Consider the following 27,703-nt stretch of genomic DNA (forward strand, 5'->3'; position numbering starts at 1 on the left):
ACAAAGCTGCCATTTAGAGCCCATTGTCCTGCCTGGATGTTGGCAGACCTCAGCACAATGTGTTGACTGCATCCTTCCTTTCTCTTTCTTGATTTGTTTTTCTTCCCCATTTTTGAGGGTTACACAGCATAACCATTCTGAACTCTTTATAATTTCCCCAGTAATCAGTCTGTTCTTTTTTTGTGGCAAAGCTTTAATCAAACATCTCATAGCCTGTACCAGCCAGAAATGTGTTATTCTGAAACACAAAAAAGCATGCAATTACTCCCAGAGGACCTGTCCCTCCTCTCCGCTACAGCTGCAGAAAAGAGGGCACTATTCCAAACATGTCCTCCTCCTTCCTTTATTCTGTATGTTACCGTAATGACAGAGGATGTAAAGACGTGTTTTGTAATGTACACTATGTAGAAACGCTTTGTTCTTCTATAGAAACATCACCTAATGATAAATAATGAGGTTTTATCTGACAATTAGAGCCGAGCATGTAATGTGCAGCGAACCCTATTGAAATGCAATCTTCTCCTGTATGAATGGCATTTTTGACAGCCTAAAGGTTCCCAAAAACTCACACATGGTCGTGGCGAAATAGCTTGCTAGTGCCCCCTACAGAGCAGCCCACACAGCACGTTACACCTACATGTACGAAAAAATTTGTGGCAGATGTATCATGTCCAGACGTACAAAAAAGCCTCTTGGAGTGATTCTCTTAATCCAACAGGAAGTCGGCCATTTTTAATTTAATGGTAATTTTTTGCAATTTACAATCTCTGTACTTTAACAAAATCCTCATACAGAATTAATTGGGTGGACTTAAAAATTTCGCAGTGCAATTTGAAGACATTCACAATTAAAAATTGGGCTAAATGTGAATTATCGCTGAAGAAAAAATCTATATTTCGCCACGAAAAAGGGAGTAGTTGTAACTTAAGTGTTCATGGTCAAATCTGTACAAAACTTTACACACTTGAGTCCCGCCAAGAAGCCATTTACATTCCAATATTCAGTCATAGTCTTAGTGCCACCCACTAGCAACAGGAAATGAAAAGTTTTATGCTGTGATGTACTACTCCTAGAAGGTTGATCAGATCCACTTCAAAACTGCCTCGGATATTGATAGTGCTATATTGTGAAGCTTGTAAGTTTTCATTAAAGACTGTGTGTGTGGAGTGGCGTTGAAGTGAACATGAAGTTACTACTGCTTGCTACTGGCAACAATAAGTGAGCCTTCAATGAAGCAGCCCCTGCCCTACATCATACCTATCCATCCATCCATCCATCGTCAACCGCCTATCCTGCGTACAGGGTCGCGGGACATTATACCTAGATGTACGAAAATTTTGTGGCACATGTATCATCCCAAGACACACAAAAAAGCCACTTGAAGCGAAGGCTTGGAGCTGTATTCTAAAACCAACAGGAAGACGACTATATGCCAATATTCAGTCATAGTCATAGTGCCACCTACTGGCAACAGGTAATGACATTTTTTTGCTGTGATGTAAATACACCGACTTCAAATTTGGTCAGAAAAGCCTTCAGACTGTGACGATGCTAGATTGTGTAGCTTGATGTACTGGAACATGATATACATAATAATACACATAGGGCGCCACATAGAGGACACAGTTGACCTCCTTTATGCAATGTCTAAAACACATGACAATTCAGAGCACCCTGAAGTGCATGAGGGTGCAAGGGCCCTTTAATCGCTGCTTGCAGATTTAATTGCATATGTCATTTGTAAAAAGGTTAAAATGTGAGGTTTATGCCCTAAATATAACTTACAGAGATCCTTTATTTGGCATCTAATTAGGTGTCAGAGAGAACAAAAGTAACTGAAGCAAAAGGATGTGCCATTATTAAGTGGTGGAGATCAGAGGTTATATACATGCAAAACTAAAATGATTACCTCAACCTAACCTAGTCTTGTTTAAGACTACTGATTCACTATATAACTGTTACTACCTACAGTAACTATAACATAACATGGAACAAGTCAATCATTTCAAGGAAACTGTATTAGCAAAAAAGGAAAATCATAGAATGTGTCCAATTTGATGATACTGCATCAAAATGGTCTTTAAAACATGTCCTCATTACTTTCAACATCAAATATACAGTGGGGAAACACAGTGGGGCAGTAAAACAACAAAGAAGATGGAGAGATCCTTGCTTGCAGTCTTGGCTAAAACAAAATCACACATAGAGCAGAAGACAGACTTATATAGAGGCAGGCACTGAATTTATAGTTTCTCAGTGCCTGAGAGGCAGCACTGTCATTGTTTGCCTATTTGTTGGTTATTTTACTGTGACTATATGTTTATCTTTTGCTTTTTGTGTGTGAGCTATTGTTGATTTGTGAGCCAAAGCCTCTGTAAATCTTTTGACTTTTTGCAGTTATGTGGCTGTACCTGTACAGATCAGACACAGATTATCTTTATTAACCAGTCGAAAAACTGGTTAACAGTAAAAGTGTTTTGGACATGTTTTGTTACAGCGTATTTAGAAAGAATGTTGCCTATGCACACAGTTTTCTGTTTGCTATTAAAATGAGTTGAATTTTATCCAAACAACCATGACACAACGTGGACCCTACAAGCCCAATTTGGAGTTATCTTGCTTGTTCATCTCATGATGAAGACAAACAGAGAAGTGCAGCTTTAGTAGCACTGTATGTGTGTGAGTCAGAGCCATATTCTGGTTTTAGTTGAAGAGTTTTGTTTCATTTTTATTGGTCAAATGTTTATTAAAGTTTAGCTGGTAATTATTTGAAAGAGATCTTAGACTTTATTACTTTAGTAATAAAGTCTAAGATCTCTTTATTAAATTTACTTTTAGTAATGACTTTAATGTCATTACTGTAAAAGTCTCAAATGTAAAAAAAAAAATTAGTAAGATTTAAAACATGAAAAACAGTGAGAGTTAAAAAGAGAAGAATTTGTACTCATGAGGCACTCTATTGAATGTATTACAAGTGGTGGAAGGTGAGAGTTACTCAAGTAGCCTATACTGTACTTAAGTACAAATCTGAAGAACTTGTACTTTACCTGAGTATTTACATTTTCTGCTAACTTCTACTCCACTACATTTCAAAAGCAAATATTATACTTTTTACTCAGTTGCATTTATTTTACCACTTTAGTTACTAGTTACTTTGCAGATTCAGATTAATAATACAAACCATAATAAAAAAATACATTATGATATTATTAGGCATATCAACTTTTGACTTTAGAGATCCCCAGGAGGAAATTCACATGCTACCGAGCATTATATAAAGTGATATATATATAAAATTGTTCCCACATTTACCAGCTGCAATATTAAATCAATGTTTACACAATGATGCACCAATATTATAATTTAGGGATGCACTGAAATGAAAATTCTTGGCTGAAGCCAAAGCCGAATAAAATGAAAGAATTTGGCGAATACCAAACAATGAAAAAGTACATTCCCATTGTTGCCTTTTTTTTTTTTTACCATTGCATAAATTAAGTAGTCAAAATGTGCTTTTTACTCAGTGTTTCACACAGGACTTGGAGAGACTATGGTGGGTGGGTCCGAGGCCCAAGAGGGTAAGGTAAGGTAAATTACATGTGTCCATTTAATTTTAATGTGCACATGTAATATGTTTTATACTTGCTGTGAATATAATCCAATTAATCTTATTTCCATTCTGTAGAGACGTTATTTTGAAAATCGGATGTTGTCACATGCCTATCCTCGCACTAAATCATAGACTGTATAAATTCATCATGTTCGACCGACTCCGACCCAATTTGATAAATTATGTTATATGTGGTTCTCGTATCACGTAACATGAAGACTTCACAGCCTCTCTTCAGGTAGGACTCTCATAATGCAACACTTCTGTCTTTGTAAAGAAAGAAAATGACAGGATAAAGTGGCTAACCTGCCTGCCAACTCGCTCTGGTCCGTTTCAGTGGATTTACCATAAAGGAATGAATACATGTGCACTCCAAATTTAGGTGCGGCAAGCTTAATCGCCTTCTCACAAACAAGTGACAGAAACACTCAAAGCGGTTCAAACCGTTTGTTACCTTTTCGTTTTAGTCTGGACGGGAGGTGCAAACGTTGCAAAAGGTCTCCGTTTTCAAACGAAAACGCAGTAGTGCTATGCTAATACTGTTGTACACTCACTTTGAGCTTTACTTAAGTATTTTTGCTCTGTCGTATTGCTACTTTTACTTATGTAACGTTAAATGTCCTGAGTAGTTCTTCCACCACTGGACATTTCAATGCGCGCTCCTCAGGCCAAACAATATACAGTAAAAGTTTTCCATGGCCCAAGTTAAGCCACACACATCTACCATAACTAGTGTTTACATTATGATGTGGGGAGAGCAGAGTCTTTCGGTTTCGTCTACATGGTGTTGTTTGAAGCCCTACACCGTATGTTTTAAACGTGCTGCTTTTGAACAAACCCCTCGCATGCTCTCAGCGGTAGATTTGGATTGGACAGACTATACAGTTGAGGAAAATGGGAGACGACTTGGGTGACGAGTGGTGGACGCACGAGGGTAATTCAGGTAACTTATCTTGCTTAACTCTAATGTCTTTCGGTGTTTGTGAGGCTCTTGGTTTAAGGTGTATCCTGATAAGCGAACTCTTAACGTGAGATTGTGGCTGTCACAAAACATGCCGGCTGGTCATAGCTAACTGTAAGCTAACTTAACGTTAGCTAGCCAGCAACGGCCAGTTTGTTGCTGTAATTAACTTCAGCTAAATCCTATGAACTGTCAACGCCAGTCGCCATAGCGAGAAGTGTAAAACAGCAAGTACCTGTGGGGTATTGTATAGCTTATCTCTGATTTGTTAGGTCAGGGAAAGTAAGCGTTGGTAGCATGAGTTGTTTAAGGTGTGTAAACACGTGTGTGTGGGTCAACACAGAAAATAATTACGGTAACCTTTATTTTTTATTTGCTCTAACGTTATCTACCATGCCCTGTAACGTTACCTTCCCATGAACCTCGGTTAGCTCTCTAATACGCACAACTTTCTGCACTCATTCTGCTGTGCCCACCATCGTCACCCCCACACATCAACAGAGGAAGTGCACCACGGCAATTCCTTGCATAGCTTTTTGCACACTGCATACCAATAGAGGGCAGTCATGGACTTTAAGTATTAACGATCTGATTGCATTGGACATCTAACGGTAAAAGTGTTGCTGCGTTGCCGAGCACAGTAAGATAAAGTGTATTTTCAGGAGGTATTAAAATGAAACATTTATATTTAGTTTATCCAGTACAACAGACATTTTATGTTATCCTGTCTATCTCTAAGGTTATTTACATACACAACCCCCGTGCACTAACAGTACATGCTAAGCTTAGTACTTGTGCATGTTAATACAAATTCAAACTTTCTGGTAAATAGAATATGATTAACAGAAATTGTTTAGCCTTACATATAATGATATCAAAGCCTCTGCACATTTTCTCAGTTACAACTTCTCAGTTTTAATGATATTAAGATAAAATATTATTTGTACTGTGGATGACAAGTCCCCATATTAAGAGCAGGTTCTCTTTATGGGTGAGCAGCTGCATTAAAAGTGACAGATTTATTATTGAGGTGTAGCATCACTTTCTTTTAATACAGTAGGCCAACTTATTTGTAACGCATGTCATTTAATGTTGTGGAATCATTATGTACTTTTACTACAGTTGTTACATTTCTGAATCAATTGTTTTGACCTCTGCATAACAAATGATGAATGACTGATCAGTTATTATTATTATTCATATTTTTGTTGCACTATGATACTAATGACACTCCTTGACATCTGCATTAGAATGATAATTCTTCAATATACTTTGCACATTTGTAATATGTTGCAGACGCAGGCCTGTTGGGCATTTTCAGGTCAGGGTTTTCAGTATATGTATGTAGTGAGGGAGTTTTCCATTTTTCTGTCCTGCATTGAGAGATCTGTTGCTTCTTCTATTAGTTAATCCTTTGGTCCTGGGAATCCTTGTTGGACCAGGCTTCTTCAGTGTCCCCAGAGGAATCTCATAAGAGAAAAGAGGCATAACTGTCTCTTAGATGTTCACCCCTGCAGATTTATTTACTTTTTTCTGAGGAATTTGTTGTTTGTGTAAAGAAGTCGAGGTTTTGCACTTTTGAAATTAGAGCATATGACTTTTACCACCAGCCTGGTGCAGGTGCTTTAGCTTCACAATGGTGTAGTGAGCTGTGATCACAAGCATTTCCACCCAGTGAATGTTTTTTCTAAATGTAACTTATTTCTTGGGGTTTGGCCCGTTTAATCATATAAAAGCATCCATACCCACATGTTTCACCACGCAGAAGAAAATGTGCGCAACTCCTTGTTTTTCTCCTTTACACTGATTGACATCCCATCCTCGCTTGCATTTGTATCACTGAGATGCTTGACAAAAAAGGCTGTGAGGCTGACTGAAAATTGACAAGACAGAAAAGGAGAGTTGAAGTCTGATAGATGGAGCATGGTACTTACTTTGAAGTCTTAAGACTAAAGAGGAGATTTGTGAGAAGCAGTATGACTTTAATGGTGACGTGTCCTGTGACTAAACGCTCACACTAATGACAAAGATTCTCATGAGGCCTCTGTCACGCTACAGTCTGCTCCAAACTGTCATCAGATGCCTCATCTGGTTCTCCACAATATGTTACCATATATTTTTAGTTTTCTAGAAATGTGATGTGTTGCTTGTTGTGTTGACTTGAATGCTGTGATGAAGGTTTTAGGGTTTATATACTAGTCTCAAATGTATTGAAAGGAATTGGCTGACCTAAATACAGATAATCAAGTCAGTTTATTTATAAGGCATATTTATATCAAATAAAAACACAGACACCAGAGGATTTAAGTCAATATTAAAAGAGTGTAGCATAAATTATTTTCGGTTATTAATAATTTGGTTCCTGTTGTTTAACTTTTTTTCAGAAGGCTCCCCCATCTTGGGAAACTCATCCCTTTTACCTCATGTGTGAGGGCTAGTTTGGAAGTTGGATACAGTAAGAAAATATTACTGAATGTGTCCAAAATAAATCTTCTATACTTCTTCTCATTAGTGGGCCTGCAGTGATGGACACTCATATTCTTGTTAAAATAAAGATTTGTTACATATTTCTAATTTCCATTATATTTAGCAACTGTATCGTTCTTACCTTTTTAATTTTCTGGAAAGGTATTTTCCCCACATGCCTTACAGAGCAGTTGAAGGTTAAACAGCTATTTTTCAGCAACACAGGCGTTAAAAGAAAATGTTTTATTTTATTGTGTGTTTTGTAATGGATAATCATTTAAGTGACACTCTGACCACTGACAAGTTTTGAGTCTGGTCCTTTTATGTTTTCATATGCATTTTACAAACAGGACAGTCTGAGAAAGAATACAGGAAATCTTCACAAAGTTAGCAAATCAGCACAACCATTTATGACTTTTTGTAAAATGATGCTGACAGAAACTTTGAATCTATGCATTTGGAGGTTTAGTCGGCAGGACATATGTGCTCAATGCTTAGCCTGCTGTGGCAGCATAAGTGGCAAATAAAACAAATGAATAAATCACTGAGGAAAAGCACAGTAATTGTGTTTTAAAAGTTGGAAAGGGATTTAATCGTATATCAGATGTCAATTTCAAACTTTGTTAAAGTACTTACAATTTAAGTTTATAATTTTTTACTAAAAATAGAAGAGACTTTTTCTAGTTCATCCAACGTAAAACCTGAACAGCCGCACCCCCCACTAGGTGTTTTATTGTGTCAGAAAAACATGAGCAGAGTTTTCCAGCATATTTGAACTAGGTTTCACACTTTCTCTCTCTCTCTCTCACACACACACAAACACACACACACACTTTCCTATAGATAGTCGGTGACTTTTGAATCAAACTCAGCAGAGATAAACATTTTCAATCCCAGTAATTCTTAGTTTTCTCTCTTCACGTCATTTTAAGAATGTGGCTAATTAACAGATACAAGTTCACCAATACTTTTTTGGAAGAGTTTGATGTGTGCAGTGTGGAGTTGGCCCTGCAGGGGCAAACACATCACACCAGGGTTCTACCATTTTCTGTCTTTTCTAATTCCAACTGTGCATAAATAAATACAACACACCACGTTTAATGAACAGAAAGAACATGAGACAGAGACAGAAAATTGGAAAAGGCACATCACACATTTGTTTGAGATGATTTCTCATTTAGCTCTGATACATGCATTAGACACACTTGCCATACAGTCAAGAGAGGGTTGTTAAAGTCAGGAAGTGTGGGGTCATACATCAAGTAGGCTTTACAAAGGCTGTAGGACTAATACCACAAATCATTTATTTGATGATTGTTAAAAGATACAACACACTCTGGGGTCTCATTAGAAGAAGTGCATTGTTTGGGTTGTCTAGTCTGGGAAAGTGACTAAGAACATAATACTGTTTGTTCAGAATATATACATTTTCACCTAATCAGAAAGGCCACTTACTGTAATATTTGAGGAATGTGAAGCTGCAGAGGTAGTGGGGGATATAGTGATGCTACTTGTAATCTTGCCAACACCTTTGACATGACAGCCATTGGCGAGCACTTGAGTCCGTTGCTCATGTCGGAGATAATATGGCCCAACAGGCTGCTGGATGCTGTGGGTCATACTGCTCAGAGGCTGGATATATGGGTTCCCCAGGTGGATATGGATCTTGCTGTCCTCTGTGGTGATGATACTGGGATTCGTGTCAGTGCTGTTGGACTTCTGATCTTGCCAGCTGCTCCGCCGCTCCAGAGTCTTGCAGAAGACAGTCGGATTTGCAACCTCTGTGGCCTCTGGAGAACAGGTCCTGACTGTTAGGATCTGAATGGGGGAGTTGTTGTGGTCAGGCGTCACAGAGCGTGATGAATTTGGACTTAACACCCGAGAGATGGGTATTCCGTTAAGTGGGGAGACTGTGCGTTCAGGGCTTGAAGGTGGGGTTTTGGTATTAACTGCAGACAGAGCTGAGTTCTGGATGATGGTTATTCTCTGCTTAGGTGAGGCGCCGCTTGTTGGAATGACAGCTGTGCTGGTGTAGGATGTAGCAGTGTCTCCCGTGGGGCTGCTAATTTCAAGTGTGGCTGTGTTGAGTACATGATGTGGCGTTACTTTGATGTGCAAGGGCTGCCCGGGTGTGTGTGTTAACATCATCACCTCTCCATTAACTGTTTGGTGCATATCTATGCCATTGGGTGAATGACTGCTATACTGGGTTATGTTGTTATTCGCACTGTTCAGGCTGTTAAGGTTGTTGACTAGGGAGCTTCTTCTGTTTATGACTTCTGCATTGTGGTTTGGGTCCTCATTTTCTTCAGCTAGTTTCTTGCTGTGCTCACTGTAGTCAGGAGGCAAGCTGTCTGCTGGCTCAGTTTGAACCTCTTTGGTTGTCTGATGAGGGTCTGAAAACTGTTGTCTGTTTGCACCAGGTGTAAGATTCTTGATTTTTCTATACCTGTCAAGCTCACTACACAGTTCCTTCATCTCTTCGGCCAGCTCTCTGTTCCTGGCTTCCTGCTGGGTCAGTTTTCTCTGCAGCGTGGAGTGATCTGTCTGAACTCTGCTGATGGACTCCTCGGTTCCCATCAGCTTCTGGAGTTTCTCTTTCAAGCTATCCACCTCTCTGCCTAATAGTCTGGACTTAACCTGCTCTTTCTGAAGACGGCAAAGGAGAAGGTGTTCCTGGTTGACCTCCTGCTTTTCTGCATGCTCATACCTGGAAAGCTCCCTCTTTGCCATTTCCAGCTCCTCTGTTAGAGCCAGGGACCTCTTTCGTTCCTCCCTGAACCTCTTTTGTAGGGACTCAAAGTCCTCTTCCACCTTCATCAGTTCTTCCTCCAACACCTCCTTGTCCCCTAGTCTCTTTCGCAACCTATCTAGCTCCTGGGTCAGTTCTTTGACTTTGTTGTCCTCTGTTTGGCAGCAATGGTTAGTGTTGTTTGGAATAGAGCTGTGTCTTTCTTTCATGTTTTCCGAGACCTGTAACATCTTCTTCATTATGGTTACTTTACTCTGTAGCTCTCTGTTCCTCTCCTCTTCTGTTTTAAGTCTGCCTTGGAGCTCATCTTTTTGCTTTTCTATACCCTTAATCCGTTCCTCTAAATCTGCCTTAGACCTCAGTGCCTGCTGCCTCTCCTCTCTCAGTCTTTCTGTCATTGTTGCCAAATTGCTCTGCTCATTTCTTTTGCCCTCCTTCCTGTTGAGTTTTTCCTCAGCCTGTCGCAGCCTCTCCGCTGTGGTCTTTCTGTCCTCCACCAGAGCTACAGTCAGGGACCTGAGCTTGGCCAAGTCCTGTTTAATCACTCCTTCACTCTTTTCCAGTTGGCCTTCAACAGCCTCTAGCTCTCTCACCCTACCTTTCAATGTGTGGAGCTCATCAGAAAGCATCCTGCTAACCTCTCTCTCTTGTTCCAAGCTGCCCTTCAGATTACTGCAATCCTGTTTACTCTTACCTAAAGCCTCCTCTAGCCTGTCCAATTCACTGATTCTACCATTGAGTTTATCCACCTCAATTTTTAAGCTACGGCAGTGGCTACACTCCCTCGCTAGTCTGCGGTCCAGTTCTCGACACTGGTCCCACATGCGTATCAGCTCCTCGTCCTTTCCCTCCATTTCCACGACCCTTCTCCTCAGTATCTCAACCTCTGACAGCAGACTTGGGGCTGTCATCGTGCTCTGGCTTTGGTTGAAAATGGAAACTTGGCTACGGTGCTCCACCTCCAGATGCAGGGATTTCAGCTCTGCCTTACTGGGGTAAGAAACACTGACCTCCTGCTTGATGTGGTCAGTGATGGCGGTCAGTTCTTTGACACGACGCCTCTGTTCCTCCAGCAGTTTGCTCAGACAGTGTTGCTCCTTCACGACCAGCAGTGCAAAAGCCTTCAGCTTGGTGAGCTCGTCCTTTAACGTTGAGGCTTCTCTTTCACTATTTTTCTCCTTTATTTCCTGGTATTCTCTTTCCTTTACAATCAGGAGTTTGAGTCTGCAAAAAACAAATGACGATGACGTCAAACAGAATGCTGTGTAACTGAGTCTTATTTCACCCTCCAAGAACACTTTGTAGTGTTTATACTTAACCTCTTGGCCACAACTTTTAAACAAAAATTATGTACTATATTGTGTATTACCAGCATAAACATTTACTTTTAAATTTTCAGAAGAAATTGAATCACAATTTCCTCCATTCTCAAACTACAGAAGCTAGTAATACCTTCCTTTTCTCTTTTGTACATACCAGTATATCTGTGTCTCATTTATGTGTGTGCCTACCTGTAAACCCTATTTAAATATGTCCATGTAACTTGTTTTGCACTTCTCTCCAGGCAGCATGCACTCTGTGGGCTATTTTGACTATTACGGCAGATGGTCCCTTGGCAGGGAGTGTTTGTTAATTAAGAAGTTCCTCTACCCTTGAGTACCCTCAACGCTGCACCCAATCACCCTCCTTCTGTGCACCTCGAACGCTACCCCATTTCCAGCTAGGAGAGGCAGAAATTCCCCCCCTGTTCCACATGTAATTACAGACTGGCTACATTTACCAACTGCTGTCACTCCTCACATTCCCCCAGATGCATACCAGCAATGTAGTAATGAATTTAATACACACTGTGAATTTTTGTCATGTGTTATTGCAAGTGAGGCACACTTTAAAAGTGATCTTTCACCAGTCTGTTTTACCTATTTAGAATCAACAGTGTTGACTGTTACTAGTGTTGCTTACTGCATTTGTCCAGAGTGCTGACATCTAGGTGTACTTGCAATGATGTTTAAAGTCTACATACCATGTTTGTCATTTCACTTTATATAGATATGTCCATGTTGAAAATGTTCTCAATGCCCCCCCCCCCAGTACATTTAATAAGTAGCACGTGAAAACGGAGAGTTGCTAGAGTTCAAGAGAACAGATCTAGAAATTGAACATTTAGAACATCTGTACTTTTTCTGTTAACATACATCTGATCTAAAGCTATAATATGTGTAGGTGATGGTATATTACTCTAATACCTAGAGTAATAGGTACACTACCTAATATATTGTTTATTGTCTTGTAAGTAATGTTTTTAAAGCAACAAATTGGAAAAAGAAAACAAAAAAACAAAGTAGGTTTTAAGTGTTAAAGCTTCAGTGAGACTGAATTTACTGTCTTTAAAAATAAACCTTTTTTGAAATGCACTTTTGTAATTTGAGATCAGCTCGGCATTATAAGATGTTCTTTCTATCGAATTTGTGTGGAACTGGCCAATATTCACTTTGCCCATAACTTATCTTGCAGTGAAAAGGCAAGTTTTTAAGTGACACACGTTTCTAAATGCACACTATATCTTTCCGCAAGTCTTTTGACGGTTCCTACCTGTGCTGTGCTGTTGGCCTCTGTCCTTCTAAAATCCTCAGAGGATAAATGGTCTCTACTCTTTCACCTATCCCTTTCCCAGAGATCCCAGTGATGTGGACATTCCATCCGGAAAACCAAACATTATGAGAAGTGCTCTGCTCACTGAGTCTCACTCGCAGTCAGTGGCGCCCATTACATCATCAGCAAGTCCTTATATGGGACAGTACAGGCTCTACTGCTGCGTGCGTGTGTGTGTGTGTGTGTGTGTGTGTGTGTGCTTTTACTGGAGTTGAGCCCATTCCAGATGAGGTCATTGTGTAACCATGCCAAAGAGGCTAATGGGAAGGACAGAGTGTGTGCGAGTGTGTGTGCGCGCGCAAAGAGAACTAGATCTCCAATCAAAATTCAAATTAGAAAGGCTAACACTTGCAGGATTAGCCTTAGCAGACATGTTAACCATGCTACATACGTGCTATGCCTTACTTGGCATCTCCAAAGAACTGTAGGTAAGCTAGAAGTATGCATACTGTGTTATATGATGTGTGTGTGTGTGTGTGTGTGTGTGTGCGCGCGCGCGCGCTGATCTCATATGTTTTAAGAAAAGAGACATGTTTTGTGAGTTGTAACTGTTTTGCCTGGGGCCTGATAACCTGACTGCGAGATGACATCAGTTCATCGGCTCTCAATTGCATCCATATGTCTCTCTTTCTCTCTCTCGCTCATCCTCACACTGCTTCTCTCTCTTTCTCTTTCTGTCTGTCATTTTGTTCCTCACCCTACATGCTTGCTTTTAGGTACGAATTGCAAATTGTTTTGTAACTGCAAGTTTTACCTTTCTCTTGCCATCATTAATTTCTTCCCATCTCTGTATTCTCTATGGTATTAAGACAAATCTATGTGCTCAGTGGAGCAGAGAGGGATGACAGATTATACTCTCATTATTCTCACTGCTGGTCTTGTCTGTCACAACAAGAATGACAAAAATCCTAATGGAAAAACAAATTATATTTTAGCTTGCTGGATGGTGCTACTAGTGCTGCAGGAGAGAACAAACATATAGGTATGTGTGTGACGCATGTTCCCCTCGGGTAGCATTTAATTAGCACTATGACTCCTAGTTCCAGCTTTCACTGGGGAAATATACCTCTGGTGATATTTCTTTCTGTCAAGCCAACCCATCTAGTCCCCAATTAAAAGAGAAGTATTTCCCCTGTGTCATGTTGTCATCACACAAGAATTTGCAAAACAGTTCCAACTCACTTTTTGGACAATTATGTTCTCAAGCATTTTCACACCGAACATTTGTGCCGCAGAAAAGACAGACCACATTAATTGCTAGAGAGTTCCTTACGCTGAAAGAAGAGCTCACTTAATTTAACCATTCAGAAATGAGTAACACAGTTTATAAATGTGCAAACAATGTCTCCATGGTTATTGAAAGTTTCTGTAAGCTCCAGATTCAGCCGCTCTGTTCTAAAACAGTGTATAGAGGGAGAACAGTCTCTAATCATTATAAACATAGATACTCTTCTCATCAACACATCACTTGATCGAGTGTCACTTTGACATATTTGTTTTTATTGCAAAGTACTTTGTATATCAGTTTGTTAAGCCAACAATGTAGTCAAAAGTAGAGAGTAGGTCTAAAGTAAATATGCCAAATCAACTTTGTTGTGGTCTGTATGAATTCCTCCTGTCAGAAAGTACAGCCTTGATATATAGAGTGACTGACTTACTCCAGTTATGTAAGTTAATGATGTAAGGCCTGTATTCTGCCCTTGTTGGCATTCTTTTTAATCTCTTAATTGATTGATTACAACAGTGGCTACCTGTTTCACAGAGATCACTGTGGTTGATATAACATTTTACTTTGACCTGTTTTTGGTTTGTAATAGGCATTACTTGATGTTGAATGCATTTAGCTGCTATTTATGGTAATGCTGTTGTTGGTTATAATGTTTTTTCGAAACTGTTTTAAAGAGCTGTAGATGCAACTTTTGCAGGCTGTAGTTTGTGGTGCTGTTGAATTTTATTGCATTATACTTAGTGGACGTTTCTAATATTTAGTCTAGCCTCAGTTGTATAAATGTTGGATTTATACAGGGCTCTTGTATTAGGCTGTATTAGTTTTAGCTAGATGTATCCAATAAACTGGCATTTAAGTGTCCAGCTTATTTCATGGGGTAGAAATAATGCAACACAAATTTAATCTAAACATTAGATATAAATTCCCACCCCAGAAACCAAGCCAATTTCTTATTATTATTTTTTGTCTGAAATGGAACATCAAAATTCAGGAAGTTAGCTCTGTAGACCCGGCTGTCAAAAACATCCCATTGTGCTCGGTTAGAATACAAGAAACAGAACGCCTTGAGTGAGTAGATAGCAGACCTCACAAACCATCAATTTACAAATGAAATGAGCAAGGGCCAAACCGATTGCATTGCTTATAATTTTGTGTTTATTTCAGCAACTTTTGGCAGGTGAACCACATTTCTACAATTCAGCTGTTTGTTGTAAGTAGGTCTTTTACTTCAATAGGATATTTTGTTCGTACTGAAAAGGAAAAGATGCTGTTTAAATCCTGTCTAAACCTTTCTGCCACAGCAGATTAGCACAGTGACACTACAAACTCTTATAGGAAAGAATCCGAGAAATTACACAGGTAATTACAAAAAAATATGAAATGACCAAACATTCCTAGTCAACACCCCACCAACTACGGAGAGAGCACGTTCACCTTAAACCTTAGGAAATTGGACTTGCCACTCTTCACCCTAGGTACTTTCAAATTGATTATCAGCTGTGGGCCCCAGTAGTTAGCTGCACAAGGGTATCAATTTTAATATGTCAATCTGCTTGATTTTTCTGCATTGACCTTAAAGACTATTTTGTAAGGAAGGGTCTCAGTAAGATGAGATATTTCTCTGGTTGTGGAATGTGAAATCCTCCTCGTTCCTTGCAATTCCTCTCCACAGACCAACACCCAAACCAGAGTTCATGAGGTCCTGTTTTTCCTTAAAGGAGGGGTTGGCATCGGCATTGCTTGTCCTCAATTACAAGCATGAGCCGATCCCTCGGAGGCATTTCCAAGAAAGCCCTCAAACATTGCCGATATGTAATATTCCCCTTATGAGAGCAGCACTCACTCTTTTGTTATTGCTCCTATTTTCATCCAGGGTTATAATTTAAAGATATTGAGTTTTTTAAACTTTGGCTTTGACAAATCTTCTAGTTGTAGCACGGCTGTTTAGGGTCATAGAAAAGGCATTTTGGAGATGCAAAAAGAAAGGCAGCTGCTTAGGCAGCCTGTCCTGGCTTTCTTCACTCCATTTATGAGCAACTTTAATAAAATTGAAGGAATGACTAAACTGACCTCACATGCTTGGTATAGCTGATAAATGGGCCCAACCGCTTGCGATCAGAACAGCGGTTCTGCTCAGAAGGGATGCACTGCCAGACTCCTATGGTAATTTATGCACATCTTCTGACACATTATTGGCTAAGCCGGCAGATGGTGGATGTGTTTGAATGTAAGGGATGGACAGAGCAGCTGTGGGTTTCCGCTACAGCACCGTCAAGTTTACTTTGTCCTTTTTCTTTGAGCAAAGTCTACAAAATGTCTCCTCTACCATGTTCAATTTATTTATTCTTTTTTAATTAAAATTTATTTAAATTAAACTATTTTTTAAAACGGTTAGTTATCCATGCTAGTAGTGTAGGTGACCACCTTGGTCCAGACTGAAATATCTCAACAATTGATGGATTGGTGTTAACTTTTGTACAGATATTCATGGCCACTAGAAGAGAAAGCCTACTGACTTTCATGATCCCCTGATTTTTATTTTATTTTTTTCTCTAGCACCACCAACAAGTTTACATTTTAGAGAAATGTCTCAACAACTACTGGATGGATTGCCATTGAATTCTAATAACTAGGTCATCCCTTTGGTGATCCCCTGAGCTTTCATCTAGCACCGTCATTGGGTCAAAATATTACTTTGTCCAATAGATTGGTTTATGACAGAATACTTGCAGAAGTAATGCCATTCCCATCAGTCTCACATGTACTTAGTGTTTGGTGCCAATTAGCAAATGTTAGCATGCTAACACACACTTTACTAAGATGATAAATTAAATCTACTTTGCAGTGTTTCCCACAGAATGACAGTGTAACTGTGGCGGGGGGGTGCATGCGTGCAGTCAACATTAACTACCAGCTATACACAGCGTGCTAGTGTCGAAAACCCAGGTGTTTTCTAACATTAACTTAGCTCTCCTTATTAGCTAGGCTCCTAGGCTCCTTACATGCTTGCTAATAACGCTGGGTCTCCAACATTGACAGCGTTGTGTTGGACAGATTTGTGCAGCTGTGTTCACGAGTGAGAGGGATAGAGAGCAAGAGAGAGAGAGAAGGACGGGTGAGAGAATGTGCTGCACTAATGCGCTACGGCACTCTGCAATTAAATATATGATTTTAAATAAGCCTAGTTTAAAAAAAAAAAATAATAAATCAATATCCATCTGTGGCGTTGATATTGTGGTGGATCGCCACAAATAAATGAACATATGGGAAACATTGTTTGGATCGGCATGCTAGCATTGTCACTGAGTATGTTAGTGTTCTGACTTAAGCATTTAGCCCTACGAACCAAACATGAGCTGCTTGCATGGCTGTAGTTTACTCTTAGTCTTTTAAAATGTTTTTTACATCATCTGCATTCCTCTTCTACATCTGTAGCACTTTGTGATGATGTGAAGATGAAAAGGCCACATCAGTTGGAGAGTGAAAACATGATACAGTTCTAAAGCGGTTTGCGGCTGTAGGGTAGAGTCTGTGAAAAGTTTGTCATTCAGAACTCAAGTGAACAGATGAGCACATGGATGTCTTTTGTGTGTTGAACATGTGTGTGTGGTTAATGCTGAGATGCTGTCAGCCCAGTGACAGACCAGAGGGGAAACACACACACACACACACACAGAGCATGTTCTGATAGCTGAGGTTGGAAAGACCAGATTGGTGCATTGTGATGTGCAGATGTAATCATCCTTTGACACGCAACGTGGATCATACTATGGCACAAAGTGATTATATGCCGTGACTGGAATTTACCGTATAGTTCACAGCTAAAACGGGTCATCTGCTCTGCACATGGCACCTTGTTGAGCTACTTTTTCAGGGAAATGAAAAAGAGAGACGGGTGCCGATTTTAAGCCAGGCTGAGTGGCTCTCTTGGCTCAGAGCATACGCTTTGAAAAGAAATGGGAGGGAGATTGAAAGATAGTTGAAGAGGATTTGGAGTAGGAGTGGAAATTCTTTCAGTTAAATATTTAGGCTACTGCAGAGCAAGATGTAAGAAGGACAGGATGGAGAGGGAGATGAAAGGGACAGCCGTATCGCCATGTGCCTTCTGTTGTTTACCCTGTGGATAAGTGCAGGCATTGACTCAGCTCAAACCTATTTGTGGCAAGCTCAAATAAGCAGAAGTGCAATTGGGAACACAAAGAAAGGGAATATGAACTGCTTTTCAAGTGTAAACAGATATATAAATATATACAGGCAGAAAGGGCATTGCTTGGATTGATTATGAATGTGCAATGAGAAGAAGGCAATTTATTGGGTTTTAAGGGATTAGAGAGAACTGTAACAAACTATTATTTTCATTATCAATGAATCTGCAGATTATATTATGTGTAGGTATGTGTGTATGCATGTGCGTTTGTGGATATGTATTTATGTATTGTTGTGGGTAAGATTTGGACCTTGAGTCTGTAATCTGGATATTTGCCCAATTAATGGTTTGGTCTACAAAATGTCAGAAAATGGTAAAAAATGCCCATCAGAATTTTTGAAAGCCCACAGTGTCATCCAAGGATATTTATTTTTCTCCTACATAAGACAAAGAAAAGCAGAAAATCTTCTAAATTTAGAATCCAAGTCTAGTTAATGTTGTTAATGGTAATGCGGTTTCATTTGAAAAATTTTATTTTTATTAGATGTTCTAACGATCGACTAATCGGTTATTTGTCAAATCATTTCAGGTCCAGATAAGAGGCCACCAAAGGGAAAATAAGAAAAGGGTAAAAGTTGAGTAACATGAAGTCACTTCTATCTGAGACAAACAAAAACCTGTTGATATCCTTGACAGTGCAACCTGACATCGCTACCAATGTCACAGTTCCATCATGCTGTCAGCCAATACTTCAGTTAATGTGATAAGTACAAGTCTGATGTTTTAGACATGTTCTGAAAGGGAATTCATAAAGGATGGCAGGCTGGGAGATGAAAGTCCTCTATGTTCAAGCAGGCAGGAATGTCTGAGCCTCACAGGGTTCACACTGCACCACAGACATGCTGTCTACTCATGTATTAATCATCATTAGGCCAAGATGAACCACAGAGCCTTTATGTGTGCATGTTTAGGGTTTCTACATTGTATTTGAACAGACAAAATTCTAGTAAACGTAATCACTCTACTGGCATGACTATTTTTGGTCTTTAATTGCGTGTGTGCCTGTGGAGGACCAGTAAAGCTTTTTTGACTTTGGCACACAGATGCAGACAGCTAGTCTCCTCCCAAGGCTGCAAGCCCAGTGCGGGTCCAGTCTCTATACAGCTAGATTACAGAGTGGACTGTAATGGTACATGAGCCGAGACAACCAGGGACTTCAACACAACAGCCCTGGTTTGGGCCTCAAATTGCATAGGGAGAACCAGTGACCACCTTCATGTTAGACCCAACTATACGCATAGGCCACATCTGAATGTGCTCTCTATTTGGGAAGGGAATCTTTCAACCCACCAGCAAACCCTCAGCCCATTTACTTAGTTTAGAACAAGGCTTCATCCTGTGCTGTGTGGTATTGTTGAATTGGACAGGAGGGTGCCAATTTAGGCTGTACATGTAATTGCATGTGAGCGCATGTTTATGTGTTTACAAGGGAGAGTGAGCCGAGCCAGGCTGGCCGCAAGGTCTAACCAAGTCCAGGATGTAATGGACTGTGTCTGAGTGGAGTAACTCTAAGTACAGTCTTGAGGTCATATACACTACGGTGGTAAAAATGCAGCAGCCGTGCCTTTGCTCTCTCACTCAGCCATGAAGAGCATTACAGACCAACTTAGCCTAAAAGAACCTAAGCCTGCACAAGTGTACATGACAGAGCTCAGATCTGGCTTGTTCCAGTGTGCTGAAATACTTTAATCCCTTAGCCTCTTCTACACTAGCTGCAAATCCTTTACTTTTTTACATCAGGAGGGATTCTGAACAGGCATTGGTGTTTCTACAAGTCTAGCTTCAACGCAAGCTACCAATTTAGTGGGAGCTGTAAAATATCAGTGTTGTCTTTGCTTAGCATTTATCTGAACTTCTAGGGTTTGGTGCACCAACCTCTCTCTGTCCTGCTCCAGTAGAGTGGTAAGGAAGTTGCTCTTCTGGATAAAAGCCCTGTGGCTTCTCTCTTGCTCCTCTAGCCTATGTAGGGTGCTGCTGTGAGAGTGGGACACCTCCATGAACTGCTCCAGCATCTGTTTGGACGAGCGCTTCTGGGCCTCCACCGAGTGGATGAGCTGTGGGGGTGGGGGGAGGGGGAGGGGACAACAGTGGGGGTTGAAAATCTTTGAGATTTAATATTTAGATTTGTGCTGCGCAGTAATATGAATTTATCACAGACCTTGCTGCCAAATGTTTTCATTGGGAACTTATTCTCCTAAAGAAATAAAACTGTACTAATCAGGATAAAACAATCCTTCAGTTTGCAGAGTGATCACTGCAGAAGAATAGATCCAGCACGTGTAACACCTGTAGTGCAAAATAACTAATTTGTGCAATGATACAGCAGTAATAGATGCTCTTTTTGACAGACAGTAATGCATTCACCTCATTAAATTTGATTATCCTCTCCATATGGTGTCTACTTTCTTATTATTGGGTGTTGGTACCTCAGCAACTGTTTTTTTGTAGACATCCTGCAGGTGGTACTGCTGGGACTGAAGGGAGTCTCTCTGCAGGGCATGAAGGACCTTCTCCGGTCTACTGAAACCATATTGGGCCCCCAGTAGAGCCGAGTCTGTCTTCTCTGATTTCAACACAGCAATTACCTCATCTCTGGCCTAGTGACAAACATTGTAGTCAGCTTAAATTTAAGCATTGAGTTTCACATGAGCTAGATTCAACTACATAATGAGTGTGTGAGTTGGATGTGATTAAATAATCCTACCTGTAGTTCTCCCTCCAGAATACTGAGCAGAAACAACAAGTCATCGTGGGACAGGTCGTCATTTGTGTGTCTGCCCTCCCACCTCTCTCTCGTGCCTCCCATGTTGGCCCTCTGAATAGTGATTTCTGGTGGTTGGATGGGGTTGAAGGGAAGCTTTAAGCTGTGTTTTTGATTCCAAGAACCCATTTTGCAGCTTGTACCAAGTGGGTGCATGGCTTTAAGTCCACCTAGAAGAAACTGCAGAATAAGAAAAAGTTGGAGTTGGCAGCTACACATGTGACAAAGAGAAATGTGTGCTTCCAACCAAAGGGGTTAAACAAGCTCATACATTGCGTCTTTACTGTACAAGTGATTATTGTGTGGCTTTAATAAGCGACCGGCTGATGCAGATTATATAAGTCTTTATGGGCTAATCCAAAGTAAAAAGGCCTCTTGTCATAACAGTTAGTGTTACTGAAATGGATAGGCCTCTGCATTGCATTACATTGTGTTAGGTTTATGTGATCTCGCTCTTAAACTTAGCACATTTATAGCAATCATTGTCATCTTGGCAGACAAAAGGACTAAAGTTTGCTAGAAAGTAGGACCTTGATTACTGACCACATGAGATATGGAGATATGTGTTATGTTTCTGTATGTGTGTGTTTTTTGTTTTACTATATTAGGAGGGTCCAAAAACTGGGATTCACTATACTTGTGGGGCCCGACGAGCTTTGTAGGGACTAAAATGATAGCCCCCACAAATTTAAAGGGCTTGAAATAGGTTAGGGTAAGGGTTAAGATGAGGCATGTAGTTATGGTTAAAGTGAGGGTAAGGGGCTAGGAAATGCATTATGTCGGACAAGTGTATTTGTGTGCGAATTGAAGCAAATCGCATCAGCTGAATGGTGTTAGCTAGCCAGCTTTCTCTGACTTGGTGTTCTCATACCATATTTAGAGACAGAAAGCAAGCAGGTTCATACTAGTGAAAGATGATGTAATCTCTCAGCTCAGCTTCTCTAGTCCAAGTTCTCACAGTGGCTGGGAACGCCTTTTATTCCCTAGTTGTTGCTCAGGTTTCTTTAGATAAGTAACTAAAGGCCCTTGTATTTCCCATCTTGTGGAAAATGGGACAAGTTAAAACAAATCTAGAGGTCTGTATTTTCATTGCAGTTGTTTTAAGACTGTGATTAAGACCTCCTCATGCCTTTTACTGGTGTTAGAAATTCTGTTACTGAACAGGAAAGCAGTGAGACTCTTTCTCTCTCACCCCTCCCCTCAGTCATTCTTTGTCTTACACAAGCACACAGACAGCATCTGCTTGTTGTCATGTCTGAGATCAACCTTGAGTCCCCCTCAACAAGATGAACACTGGTACGTAAGGGACATATTGTGCAAGGAAAAACACCAAACGGAAAGGAAGCCCTTCAGCTGGTTCTTTGTAGCCAATAACATCCTTCAGATATTGAATCCTTGTGGGAGTGCTGGCTTACTTAATCAATGGTGTTTGCATTTTTTCTTGGCCTCTGTGTGGAAGGAAAAGAGCGACAATTTCAACCTCCCTCCCTTCCTCTCAATACGCGCTCGGTATCAATCAGGAAGACGGATGAAGCTGTCTTGGCTGTCCCTGTGTTACTTTACTCCACTTGTTTTCAGCGGCAGGAAGGGGTGATGGAAGCTCTTAACACAATTGCTGTGGAGTTTTCATTAGGTCACTTTTAAACGATCAAGACTTGCAGTACTCAGGAATCATATTCACAAAACTGAGTCCCCACAATATACAGGACCACTCCATAATACAGTTTAATACATGAATGATTATGTCTTCAATTAATTTGGTGGTCTTTAAAGAAAATGGCTGTGGTTTTGGACTAAAGAGAGCCTTCATCAGTCAGCTTGAATAGGTTTAGCCCAGGGTTGGTACAGATTAAGATGACGACATGCAGTGGAACTAATGTGAGTTGGTAATCTTTGGCACATATTTTCTGTGGTGGCCTGGGGCCTGTTTTCTTTGGACATGATGTTTTCTTCTCTGCCCACCTGATGGTGCTGTTAAGGTGAGCAGTCAAACCATGACACATGCTTCTGTGTCCTTGGCCTTCAGTTGATTAATGGTGAACCAAATTTTCTCTCTCTCACACACACACACACACACACACACACACACACACACACACACACACACACACAGAGAGAGAGTTTGACTAAAGTCATGCGTGTGTGTGTGTGTTCAGTGTCAAGACAAGCGCCTGCATACTGATGTCGAAGCACACTCCCACACGATGCCAGGCATGTGAAAATACCTCCAAACTTGGCTCAGAGCCAGAGTCAGCCTAATAATGGTTTCCAGGGTTGCCCCACTGAGGACTGTCCGCTGGCAGGCAGGTTGGCAGTCGCACATGTGGCTGGCCGCCTCTGTTTATTTATCTAAACACCACTCAGGGCAGCATGCCTGCATCCCTCCTGCCTGCCTCTGTCTACTTAAAAGGGCACCGGCTGCCCTTGGAATAAACCATTAACACTTTCAAAATCTCACTTATGGGACTCCCTCCCAACCAAACACTGATCTACAGGTGGTATTTTAATAGTAAAGCAAACTATCAGTATGGGCTGGGACCATTGAATCTTCACACTAATTTCTTGATATTTTAAAACCACTAAATCCAAATTGAAGTTCATCACCTTTATAGTCAACTATCGGTAAAGGACAGAGAGGCCCATGGGATGTTTTCATCAAATGTTAAGAGTTTAATTCAAACTCCAGCCTGCAAATGATTAGTTCTTTTTTTTCCCATTTTTATTTTCCCCGGGATTTTATTTTAGATTAATCATTTAATTATCCAGTGCTCCAAAAATGGAGCATAAAAATTGGCTTTTTTGTTTCACATTTGCCTCTGATTTGCCATGACACAACTGACATTAATATGTCTCTTTCTAAATCTAAAAGAAAGGCTGACCTGGACAGTTTCTAGAGAGGTGGACGGACAAGCGATTTGTTTTCTTGTTTCCTAGTTTTGACATTGCTGCTTTCTACCCAGGGAAATTAACTTTTTAAAATGTGAACATCTACCAGCCACTAAATAGTAAATCATTATTCAGTGTCTGAAATCTACCAGCCACTTTCAAATTTATCAGCATGTGGCTGGTGCTTATTTCCCACTGCGGAAAGAGCGTCTTTAGCTTAATGTCACATATAACTAATAGTTACAAGAAGGATTTAAATAAAATCCTTTATATGTGATTGGATTGCTCAAAGTGGGCTTAGACCCTTAGTTCAGATAAGGAAAAACTCCTCCTAAAAACCCCTTCAATACATACAATGGTCAAGGAGAGGGAAAGAGATACAGTATTTTTTTTCCCCGCTGCTTGTTCTCCCCCCATGCAAGCAAACATCCTGGCCTGTGGCCCCCAGGTAATTTAAGTTTGAGACCCCTGCTCTAGCTATTCATTCCCAGTGAGTAGCTCATACCCACTTTATATGCACCTATCATGGGAGGCTGGCTCTTGGAGTCCTCTTTGGCCTCCAGTTTCCAGGGTCAAGTTGGCACAGCCCTCTGTAATATGCATTCTGTATGGCTGATGTGTGTTTTGGCACAAGCACAGTACTACAGGCATGGTTGATAAGAGTGTTGTAATGCTCATGTTGTGAAGTTTGCACATACTTGTCAGCGTTGTGTTATAGTATTATTGTAATTTTTGTACATTTTTTGATCTTCTTACTTTTTATATATTTCTATTTTTGTTCACGTGTACTCTAAACACCAATTTATACCAAGGCAAATTCCTTGTATGCAAAAATGTACCTGGCAATAAACCTGATTCTGATTGTAACAGAGAAATTATACAGTTAGCAGTTAGCCAGCCAGAGAGAGCAGAAGATGTGGAACAGCCTATACATTTATTTTGTCACCATAAAATGCCACTTTTGTACTCCATGATTATGAGTGTTGTTAGGCTGCACTGCACGTATTGCTAAATGCTTCATACACTGAGGCTTTTAGGATAAAGACACAATGCATTAGGTGACAATGAACCACTACAACTGTTATAATCACTTTCCTTAATGACATCCTGTGCTCTGTTTAATGTGGGAGAATATTGGATTTTCATGGCTAGGGAATAAACCATAGCTTAGAGCACATTTGTCATCTTGACTCAGTTTGTCTGGATCTCGATTAGGTGGAGGAATCAGGAAGGTATTGGGAGAAAAGAAGTCGGACTGGTGCATTGTAGATGGGCTTAAAAAATTGGTATAACATTTGATAACACACAGACTCTTGTGTTGTTTATTTTTTATATCAATAATTGTCTTGTTCATGCACGTTACATTAATTTATGTTACCAGAAAAGGATTAATACAGTTTTTCTGCACTGTGAAGAGAGAAAACACAGATTCACACAGTTTGTGATGAATGACAGGTTGTTTTTTCATGCAAAATAGATTTGGGGTTTAAAAATTCAATTAAGCTGCTTTATTTTAGGGGTTTAGTGAAGGTGGGTCATTTTTTAACTTCAGCACAGAATGTTAAGACTCCACAAGGGTTAAAAAACTACAGAATGCGCTTGAAAATATTTCAGCTGTTTTGTAATCAGGCACGTCTTAAAGCAGTCTTACGGCAAGGTCGATTTATAAACAGTTATTTTCCACCTTAAACATCATTCCCTTTCATTATTTGGGTATATTTTGTTTAATGTGCCTGACAGAAGGTGTTAAATATTTAAGTATGGCTCCCATTCCCCTTTAGTTTTAAGTGCCAGATGTGCCAGTGTTCCTGCTGTCAGTGCTGCTTTAAGTGCTCATGGTTTTTCAAGACTATTGGATGTTGGGTTTGGGGTTAATTACAGTACAAACATTTTCGTATGATATATTTTCCTTTTGAAAGCTTCATCTATGATCGGAAACCTTTTGGCGTCACTCACAAGATCTGCTAAGCTAGCTAAGGTTCGGATGTTGTAGTGAAATAGTTAGCGAAATAGTTAGCGATATAATGAAATATGGTCTACATTGTTTTGTTATGATGTAAGGTTTGTCCTCCAGAAGTTATTTTTGTTCCGCAAGACTTCCTTGACAGAAGATTGCCCATTAAATAATGAAGATGTGAAACTCTACCTTTACCATTTATTTTGCGTGCACTGCTTTTGGACAGGCAAGCACTTTTCACACATACACATTTAGCCCCTATCCTCACTCTGATATCAGATGCTAGATTCCACATGTATTGCATCAGAGTCTTGTTATGTCGAAATCGACGAAAGATGAGAGCAGAGTAACAAATATCATCCATATGAGCTGTTGGGGGACTTGGAGAAAAGCATGAGAGAAATGGATGCAAGGATAAGGTCTAAGTAAAAAGCAAAGGGTGAGGGAGACAGGGCTGTAATGTTAATAGGAAGACTGGTGTCAAAAGCCTAGTTTTATTTAAGCTAAAGTTTAGCAGTCTAAATTAGTTTTGGCCAGTATGCAAATGACTGTCAAGGCAAGGTGAGAAGAATTTCCTTGTGTGGTTCTTGTTAAAGCTTAAAAGCTTTGGGTTATTTACAAAACCTCAGGTCTCTGATTAGCATCTTCTGTGCGACCTCATCAGGAGGTCTGCCAGCCAGGATTGGCTTGACTCAAACACGTCAATATGTCCCAGTATACTGTGTGTTAGGACACTATACCACACAATACAATGCATGATGAATAAAGCAGGCTTGATTTTTAAAAGAGCTGTAACTGAAACAAGCCAATTTAGCTTAACTTTTTCTGCGAGCTTAACTGCGATTTACTGCCAGACACCAGAGGTCAGAACATAGATCATATAAAAAAACAGAAGAGGATCAGCTGACATATGACAATACTCACACATACCCACACAAAGATATTGCGGCCTGGCTCAAATCAAAACCTACATACTGTTATAAATATCAGATTATGTGTAACTGTTTCTGACCATAATAAAGTACACTAAATGAAGTAGATAATTTTGGGTGTGCATCATTTTAAAGGAAGACAAAAAGTTGATTTACTGATCCAGATGTCATGAGTTTGTGTGTGTGTGTGTGTGTGCGCGCTTGTGTGTAGTACACCATGCCTGTCACAGGAGCTTTGCACATACATGGTTGTAAAATTCTTAAATAGGTAATCAGTGTTGGCCTTACTATGCGACCAACACTCCTCCTGCTGGTGATACTCCATCCCTGCACTTCAGCATGCCTAAGCCTTAATAAAAAGGTTAACTGTCCTAACAAAAGCAAGGGAAGCCAAATAACAGCTACCCCAACCTCACATTTGGCAAGTTTGTAAATCAGATATTTAAGGACTTAATTTTCTTTAGTTCACTTAGCCAGTGTAACATATTAAATCCCTGGATTAGCACAAACAGCCAACAGGGCAACAAGTAGGCCTAATTGAATACAAAGTTAAAATGTTAGAAAAATGGACAGAATGGCAGAACAGCAGAGTTTGGGAAGCCAATACATTTGTAATCAGACTGGTATTGTATTCTGCCTCTCTGCTAGAGAGTCATTCCAATATAGCCTGCTTGTTCATTTTGTTCATGCAGCCTGAAGTCACCATTGATTTAACAATAACACATGCTCAAATTGTGGCTTTAGAAAGGAAGCTGCAGGCCTCCAAAACCAATAACTGCTACACGCACTCTCCCTCCCACACCACTCCCCAAGATCAGGCAGTAGTACATGTCTTGAGCTGAGTTATTGATTGTTTAAACGAGCACTGAATTGATTTCATGAAAAGTGTCATTGTTTTGTTTTTATAGAAGCACATGACAAAAAAACCACACAGTATTTTTCGGGGGTGGCGGTGGCTGCTGGTATTTGGGACATGTTTGGTTGCAGGAGAATAAAATGTATAATTGGATTGTCTAACCCTTCTGTGCAGGCCTCAGAGATATCTTTAATCAGACTAAAAGAGTAAACTGTGGTGGTAATTAAGAGCTTTTGAGGTCATTGCCCACAAAGTTTAAAACTGTTGTGTAGGAACGGTGCCAGTTTAGACGATTGAGAACATCACCCTTAAAATCTAATAACCAAATCTGAGTGCTTTTTGTCTGGAACTGAAACGATCAACCAGTTCCTGGAGCCAGTCGATTGATCCTCATTTCATCCAGTCAGCACCATTTACCATCTATTAAAACCCGTC

At 40.1% G+C, this 27,703-nt stretch overlaps 2 protein-coding genes across 3 annotated transcripts in view; one reads left to right on the plus strand and one right to left on the minus strand.

Annotated features, from left to right (window-relative positions):
* The first annotated feature begins 4,418 nt into the window (after positions 1-4,418).
* The window catches only part of cmss1 (cms1 ribosomal small subunit homolog), a 30,075-nt gene continuing 6,790 nt past the window's right edge, over positions 4,419-27,703 (plus strand). For both annotated transcript variants that reach the window (XM_038720896.1, XM_038720897.1), the window contains exon 1: positions 4,419-4,553. In XM_038720896.1, the coding sequence (XP_038576824.1) occupies positions 4,505-4,553 (49 nt within the window). In that variant the 5' untranslated portion in view covers positions 4,419-4,504. The remainder of the gene's footprint in view (positions 4,554-27,703) is intronic.
* On the minus strand, positions 7,266-12,530 carry LOC119904318 (filamin A-interacting protein 1-like). The gene is made up of 2 exons (XM_038720894.1): positions 12,382-12,530; positions 7,266-11,013 (listed from the first exon to the last, which is right to left on the minus strand). Exon 2 carries the CDS (start codon positions 10,698-10,700, stop codon positions 8,472-8,474), a length of 2,229 nt encoding a protein of 742 aa, XP_038576822.1. The 5' UTR covers positions 10,701-11,013; positions 12,382-12,530; the 3' UTR covers positions 7,266-8,471.

This window comes from Micropterus salmoides, unplaced genomic scaffold (assembly GCF_014851395.1).
Source record: "Micropterus salmoides isolate LMB-PRFRI ecotype aquatic unplaced genomic scaffold, ASM1485139v1 Ms_hic_scaffold_15, whole genome shotgun sequence".
In the NCBI taxonomy this organism is placed as follows: Eukaryota; Metazoa; Chordata; class Actinopteri; order Centrarchiformes; family Centrarchidae; genus Micropterus; species Micropterus salmoides.

Excerpts from the sequence above, each read along its gene's own strand:
- LOC119904318 (XM_038720894.1), bottom strand. The coding sequence starts at position 10,700 with ATGACAGCCCCAAGTCTGCTGTCAGAGGTTGAGATACTGAGGAGAAGG.